The sequence below is a fragment of the Strix aluco genome, chromosome 3, assembly GCF_031877795.1.
Source record: "Strix aluco isolate bStrAlu1 chromosome 3, bStrAlu1.hap1, whole genome shotgun sequence".
Classification (NCBI taxonomy): Eukaryota; Metazoa; Chordata; class Aves; order Strigiformes; family Strigidae; genus Strix; species Strix aluco.
In genome coordinates this window covers 131,561,897-131,569,113 of record NC_133933.1, presented here as the reverse complement: position 1 = coordinate 131,569,113, position 7,217 = coordinate 131,561,897, and the positions used below count along the sequence as shown (strand labels likewise).

At 65.6% G+C, this 7,217-nt stretch overlaps 2 protein-coding genes across 3 annotated transcripts; both read left to right on the top strand.

Moving 5' to 3' along the window:
- Positions 1-1,162: 1,162 nt before the first annotated feature.
- On the top strand, positions 1,163-2,303 carry LOC141921929 (uncharacterized). The gene is made up of 2 exons (XM_074820867.1): positions 1,163-1,342; positions 1,475-2,303. Exon 2 carries the CDS (start codon positions 1,497-1,499, stop codon positions 2,199-2,201), a length of 705 nt encoding a protein of 234 aa, XP_074676968.1. The 5' UTR covers positions 1,163-1,342; positions 1,475-1,496; the 3' UTR covers positions 2,202-2,303.
- Positions 2,304-3,286: 983 nt separating this feature from the next.
- LOC141921928 (uncharacterized) lies at positions 3,287-6,949 on the top strand. 2 transcript variants are annotated; one of them, XM_074820866.1, is made up of 7 exons: positions 3,287-3,557; positions 3,640-3,969; positions 4,079-4,264; positions 4,566-4,620; positions 4,756-4,813; positions 5,326-6,403; positions 6,603-6,949. In XM_074820866.1, the coding sequence occupies exons 2-6, from the start codon at positions 3,916-3,918 to the stop codon at positions 6,341-6,343; spliced, it is 1,371 nt and encodes a 456-aa protein (XP_074676967.1). In that variant the 5' UTR covers positions 3,287-3,557; positions 3,640-3,915; the 3' UTR covers positions 6,344-6,403; positions 6,603-6,949. The 2 variants fall into 2 exon arrangements, with proteins under 2 accessions (XP_074676967.1, XP_074676966.1); XM_074820865.1 differs by having other exon boundaries at positions 3,287-3,969.
- The last annotated feature ends 268 nt before the right edge of the window (positions 6,950-7,217 follow it).

The window sequence follows — 7,217 nt, the reverse complement described above, 5'->3', positions numbered from 1 at the left end:
TTATCTACATCCCACTGGGGTCGATAAGTTCTTTTATCCCGTTTTGGTGACACAGAGAGCTGGGGATGAGTCTCTTGAGCCAAGGAACCAGCGCCAGGACAAGAGGGAATGGCCTCAAGCTGCGCCAGGGCAGGGTCAGACTGGCTCTTAGGAAGGATTTCTTTGCAGAAGGGGTTGTTGGGCGTTGGAATGGGCTGCCCAGGGCAGGGGGGGAGTCCCCATCCCTGGAGGGGTTGAAGAGTCGGGTTGACCCAGCGCTGAGGGATCTGGTGGAGTTGGGAGCGGTCAGTGTGAGGTTCATGGTTGGACTGGAGGAGCTTCAAGGGCTTTTCCAACCGAGATGATTCTGTGGTTCTGTGATTTTGAGGGGGACACCCCAGCCACTCCTCGCAGGGGGAAGGACATGGCAGGAGTGGCTGCTGGGTGTCACAAAGGGGGCTCTGCCCAGCACGTGATGTCACAAAGGGGGCTCCAGCCACCCCGTGAGGTCACAAAGGGGCTCCGCCCGCCTGCCCCTATAAAAAAGGCCGCAGCCGCACTGGGCCCACAATCATGGCGTGTGGCAACGGGCCCACCTCGGCCGAGATGCTGCTGCTAGTGATGCTCATCCTGCTGTTCCTCCTGGTTGGCGCCATGCTGGCGGCCTACTGGTTATGGGTAGGTGACGGGTGCACCGCGCTGCGCCGGGGGGTGGGATGGCGTGGGGTGTGGTGGGGGGCTGTGGGGGTGGTGTGGGGTGCTGTGGGGGGGCTGTGCTGTGGGCCTGGGAGGTGCTCCCGTCTCACCCAGCTCTTGTGGTCCTGCAGAGGAAGAGGCAGGAGACAAAACGATGGATGCCAGTGGAAGCTGAGCTGGAGAACCTGAGGAGTGAGCGGCCCTGGCACCAAGCAGACTGGAAATGGCATGGCATGGCACCGTGTGGCACGGCATGGCCCAACTGCACAGCACACGGCACGGCGTGGGACGGCATCATGGTGCAACACAGCATGGTGTGGCACGGCGTGGGACAGCATCATGGTGCAACACTGCATGGCACGGCAAAGCATGATCGCATAGTATGGCAGAGCATGACATGCCACAGAATTTCATGGGAGGCTACAACACAGCATGGCATGGAATGGCATGGCACGGTGTGGGAAGCCATGGCATGGCATGACACGGCCGAACATGGTGCAGCAGGGCACGGCACGGGGTATCCGTGCAGACAGTTGGTTTTTTCGACCTGGCCCCAAGCACCCTGCAAACCTCATGGCAGGCCTGAGCTCGCTCTGTTGGCTTCCTCGGAGGCTTCTCTACCGAAGCACAGAGGAAGGAAGGAGCCCGCACCAAGCCTGGAGACATGGTGAGTGCTGGGGGAGACCCCCAGATCCTGCCCCAGACCCTCAGCCCGTGCCCTGCCCACGCCGGGCAGCCCTGCCCGTCCCGCCGGAGGGGCCGGGGTGCAGCAGGTTCACCTCCCTCTCCTCCTCTGCAGTGACAGCGCAAAGGCACCGAGCATGGAGCGCCTGTGCCCACTACCCCGGATATCGTCCCTGAGCTCCCTCTCGACGAGCAGCTCCAGTTCCGTGGACACCCTCTGCTCCTTCCCGGAGCCCTGCCCCGGTGCCATGGCGGAGCTGGCGGCGCAAAAGCGCTCGGGACCCGCCCAGTCCCCGGAGGAAGATGAGGGGCTGGTGGAGAACCTGGGAGCAGCCCTGGGCCAGGACCCCCCACTGGAGCAGTCAGCAGGGACCAGGCAAGAGCAGGTCCCTGGGCATGAGGGGGACAAGGCGCAGACACCCAGGGATGTGGAGCCGGCCCCCGGCAGTCCCCACGCCCGCCTGCGGACGCTGGTGATCGAAATATGGCTGCGGAGCAATGGAGCGGAGCTGCCGGTGCCGCACATGGACACCGACAGGGCTGAGGATGGGGACAAGGAGACAAGGATTCCCAACGTGGAGTCCTTGGAGATGGACAGGAGCAGCCCCGTGAAGTCGGGCAGCAGCAGCCCCGTGAGCCTGGGCAGCACCATCGCGGCGGCTCCGGGCAGGAGCAGCCCAGCGGAGCCCAGTCCCCAGCAGCGGGTGCCCGCGGGCAGGACGCGTGGCCGGGCGTGGGAGGGCTGTGCCCAGCTCTGCAGGGGTACCAAGGCCTGGTGGCAACGGCGCTGCCAGTCCTGCCGCAGGCGCTTCCGCAAGCCCCCGAGGCAACACCAATGCTGATTCCAGCGGGCACCCCGGAGACAGCAGATGGCGGTGAGGGCTGGGAAAGTCCCTGTGGTGACTCCACCTGAAATGTAAAAAAATTAAAGTATCTTGTCTCCATCCCTGGTGCCGTGGTTCTTCCACCCAGCCCTTGATGCGCCTTCTCCCCCGTCCCTTTGCCAAACCTCCCCTTTGGGTCCCTTGCTGACCCCCCCGGCTCCTCTGCCGGGTCTCCCCCAGGTCCTGGCTCCCAGCTCCCCTGAACTTTATCCCCTCCGTAAGCACCACGATGGGGACGTTTACTTGGCCCAGAGCTGCTCCTGCCAGAGCAGGCAGGGACTGTGCCTGCCTGCACCCTGCCTCCTGCCTCCTGCCCCCCTCCAGAGCCCGGGGGCTGCGGGGCACCAACTGCAGTAACAGGGTGACTGGACAGCTCAGCTCATTGGCTCTTTTCACCTGAAACAAAGAAATTCACTCAACAGTCAAGTTCTTCCCTGTCAAGCAGATATTCTTTATCAGCAGCGCTGGGGTGGCCCTGGGGATTCTCCACCATACGGGCTCCCAAGAAGGAGTAAGGGACATCGCTTTACAGACACACGCATCGTAGATATTCATTCGATTTCCTCCAGGAGAATTTGCCACAGGGACAGAGAGGCCCTCCGGGAGGAGCTCCCTTGACACTCTCCGTGAGAGAAGTCCGGGAGTTGTCCCTGTCACATCAGGTGTCTGCCAGCTGAGCCTGTGTGACGAGGAGGAGGGAAAAGCCTGAGCCCAGCACCCCCGAGCGGCCTGAGACTCTCCGTCCTGCCCCGAAGAAGGCGTCAGGCTGTGTCAGTGCCATGGGGGCCCCGGGTCACCCCGGCGGGGTGTCTGTGCGGCTGCAGGGAAACCCGCGGGGAAGGATGGGCAGGAGGTCAGCCCAGCTCGCCACACAGGCTCCGCCGGAGGGAAATTCAGCGGCTTTTGGGGCAATTCAGGCGAGGCAGCGGCACAGCACGGCGGCAGCGGCCGTGAGGGGAAGGCGCGAGCGCGGGGCTCGGGGCCGAGCTGTGGGCGGGAACAACGGCCGCGGGGTCCCGTGTCCTCTGCGCCGCTGGGCCGGGCTGCGCCTCCTCCTGTGCCCCCCCCGCTGCGGGTGCCGCTCGTGGCTGCGGGGCCAGAGCCACGGGGCTGGAGGCCGGCGCCGGTCCCGAGACTGCGCGTCCCTCGGCGGGGCGGGCAGAGCTGCCCCGGCGGCCACCGCCCTTCTAGGAGGGGCTGAACGGCCCCTGACGCGGACTGGAGGGAGAAAACGAGCAGCAGAGGAGAGCGCCGGCCCACCCCGGCCCAGCCCCTCATCGCTGGCCGATGCTGATGGCCTTCCCCCCAGGGCAGGTGGTTTTACTTTTGTTGCTCGCTCTTATTAGCCTTGTTTAATTTTAATTGGCAATAAGTTCGACTAATCTTCCTCAAGTAGATTTCCCCTGGAACCGTGCCATCCCAGAACGGTTTGAGTCGGGAGGACCTTTTGGAGACCATCCAGTGCCCCCCCGACCACTGGCACAGGGGCTCTCTGGGGTGGCCACGCCCTGATGGCTTCAGAGTCTCCAGCGCAGCCCTGGGCCACCATGGCAACCACTGGGTCTCAGTGTGATGTCATCATTGCATCACAAATGCGGTCTCTATTTAAGCGGGTTGCAGGGAGGCTCGGCTGTCACTTCGGCTGTGCCTGAGTCAGCGAGCAGGACAGCAGATGGACAAGGAGATGGACAACGTCTCAAAGATGGAGGGAAGAGAGAACAAGCAGGTAGTAGCGGGGTGCTTCGGCCTCACCCCACCCTCTCCTCCCCTCGGGGCGTCGCACCGGGTTCCTCGGTCTCCCCAGCTGACCCCTTTCACACCCCCTTGTCACGCAGAACTTCTGGAGGAGATGGTGCCGCGCTCTGCGCGAGATGGAGGAGTGGAAGCTGATTGTCCTCATCTTCATCTCGCACCTGAGCCTGTGGGGCCTTTTCATGGTGGTGCTGCCCTGTGCCTCCACTTTGTTGTCTGTCCTGGCCCTGGGCCTCCTCGCAGCCTGCTGGCCCAGGAGCAAGGCCAAGGTAGGTTGGTCTTGGCACCCCCCCCAGACACCCACCGGGCAGAGCCTGTCCCCAGGGTGCTCGGGAACGGCCCCATATAATTGGGGGGAAAGCAGTGACCGGTGGCCGTTGCCCACCCAGCCCGGCCCCTGCTCGGGAGCCACCGAGCCCCCTCTGCTCAGACGCCAGGCTTGGGGCCAGGTCCGCTCCTGCCCCTGGAGCTCCAGCTGCCCCTTCCTGGGGTCCTCGTTTGCTGGGCAGGGGCCCTTCTGGCCCAGGGCAGCCTCCCTGCACTAACCCAGGGATTGTTTTCTGGGGACAGAGGAGCTCTGCGGAAGAGAAGAGCTGTCAGAGAGACAGGAGGAAGGACCCGATAGGTGAGCAGCCCCGGCCCAGAGCTGCGCCAGGCTCCGCAGCGGCTCCCGGCCGAGGGACGCCATTGCGGCTGGAGCCCCCGCGCCGGCTGCCCTCGCTCACTGTCCCTCTGCTTTCTCCCTCCCTGCCTCCCCCAGGAGCCACCTCCGTCCCCAGGGAAGGTGTGGAGGGGACCACCGAGAGCCAGACAGCAGGGTAAGTCCTCCAGGAGCCCCACTCGGGGCTCTCTCTGCCCTGTGCAGCTGCCCCCTTGCCCTGGGGAGGCTGCGGGGGGGCGAGAGCAGGATTTGGCCCCAAGCCCCTGAGGAAGCCGAGGGCGGGAAGGTGTTAGCGGGCGAGGGAAGCGGGGGCTGGCTTGGGGAGGGCCAGGACATCCCTGGGGGGGTGGCAGGTTCCCAGCCACCGGGCCCCTCCCACAGAGCCCACCGGTAGCCCCAGCACCCCTCTCTGTCCTCAGCCCCTGGCCTGGCCCTTCTCTCCCGGGGCTGGAAGGTGCCCGGCCCCTCGCTATGCCCCTCGTGCTGCTGGGCTGGCCTTGCCCCGTGTCCCCACGACCCCCCGTCACCCGGAGCATCCCAGAGGTGGCAGGGCCAGCTCCGGGGAGCCGGGAGATCACCCAGGCGGTCGGGTGAAGACAGGGAGAGGGTGCTGGGTCCGGGCTGTCCCACAGCAGCCCCCACAGTCCAGCCGGTGTCTCCCCCCCACAGCTGGAGGAAGCCCCACGAAGGAGAAGGGTGGGAAAACGGCTTCGGCGGGGCAGCGGCTTCTGCAAGGGAGCTCCCCCACGAGACGGGAGACGTGGGTCGAGGTGGGAATGTCGGTGCTGCCACCAGCTCGGAGCTCCTCAGGAAGCAGCCCTCCTCCTCTGACAACGACCTGGAGCAGCTGGCCACGTCCCTCCTGGAGTCCCTGGGCATGACCCACGTCTGCTGCGACCTTCTAAGTAAACTGAAGGAGGCTCGGGATAGCGAAGACATCCGCAAAGAATATGCCACCTGCCTGGAGTGCCGTCGATGCCTCACCGGCAGCTGCCCGCACCGCAGCGAGCCCGTGGCAGAGCGGGACCTGCCCACGCTGGCCGCCATCCTCCACAGCGTGGACCTACTGGTGCACGAGGAGGAGCTCCAGCTGCAAGTGGGGATGGGCTTTGAGCTGGTCCTGGCTGGGGAAACCATCTACGTCTGGGAGAGAACCCACCGGTTCCCCGAAATCCCCCCGGAGCGATGCTGCAAGAAGTGCAACGCGCCTCTGCCCAGGAGCCGTCGGGCCAGCGGGAGCCGTCGGGCCAGCGGGAGCTCTCGGGCACCGTCCGCCGTCCTCAGAGCCCCGGGAACAGCACAGGGGCAGATGAGAGCAGCCAGGCAGGATGCGAGGGCTCCTCCTGCGCGGGGTGTGGAGGCCAAAGGCAGCGCAGAGCTGCAGCCGGCTGCACAGCGGGAGTCTCCCCCCACCACGGTCCCCGTCTGCACCCTGGCCCAAACGGCACAAACCCCCTCCGCTGCGGCCCTGGCCCGGGTGAGCAGCGCTGGGATGTTGCCCCCGCCCTCGGTGGGGTACAAGGGCCTGGGGCAGCGGCTCAGCCTAAAGCTGAAGCGCTTCTGCCACATGTGCACCAAACTGAGGGACGAAGTGGAGAGCTGCTTCGAGTGCGAGTGCTTCTGGGAGTGGATGGAAGGAAGGTCGGCACCCAGCAGCATCACTGCTGCCCGGCGACCACTAGTTTGAGGCTGACGCCTTCCAGGCCGACACGGTGGCAGAGGCGTAAGGAGCCCCCGGCCAGAAAAGGTGGGACTGGGGGTAGCGTGGGCAGGGGGAGCCCAGCACGGGAGAACGGGGACGGGTCTCGGCTGTCTGGTGCAGCCGTCGCAGCTGTGGTGTTGAGGACGTGTTTCTGAGGGACGGGATGGCAGCGGGGTCTGGGAGCGCTGGGCTGAGGGTGAGGGGTGCGACGGCCTCACGCTGAGTTTCGGTTTGGGCACCACAGGGAACTGCTGGGAGGCGAAGGCCGTGGAGACGCAGGATCCGGCCCAGAGCCAGCAAGAGGCACGGGAGCGCAATGCACGGCAGAGGCCGGGGGAGGTGGGCATCCTGCGGGGCGTGCGGAGGGCCAGGGCTGATACCAGCCAGGGAAGCCCAGGAGAGGCCTGATGCCGCTGCTTGCACCCCCCAAAGCCCCTTCGCTCAGAGCCCCCCTTTGGACCCCGGGGGTCCCTGCTGGGGGACAAATGGAGCCCTGGGGTCCCTGCTCACCTCCTCTCTCTCTTCTAGGGTGGCAAGAGGAGAGTGCCCGCTGGGCAGCCCCCCCAGGGCCGCCGGCAGAAGATGGGGAGATTCTGGGTCAGGCACTTCCCTGCCCAGCAGCAGCAGCCCCTCAGTCCCACTTGGTGGAGAACTCGGCCGTGACACTCGGCCTTTCTCAGAATAAACCAGTAGTGTCCTTGAAACATCCTGAGCGCTCTTCTCTTCATATATGGAGTCAAGGGGGACGCTGCGACCTCCGGGGCTACAAGGGTGTCAGGGAAAGGCCTGCGGGGGGTGGGGACAGGCATCAGGGCTGCTCTGTGCCCCGGCCCCACACCGCTGGGGCTGGCGTGTCCCC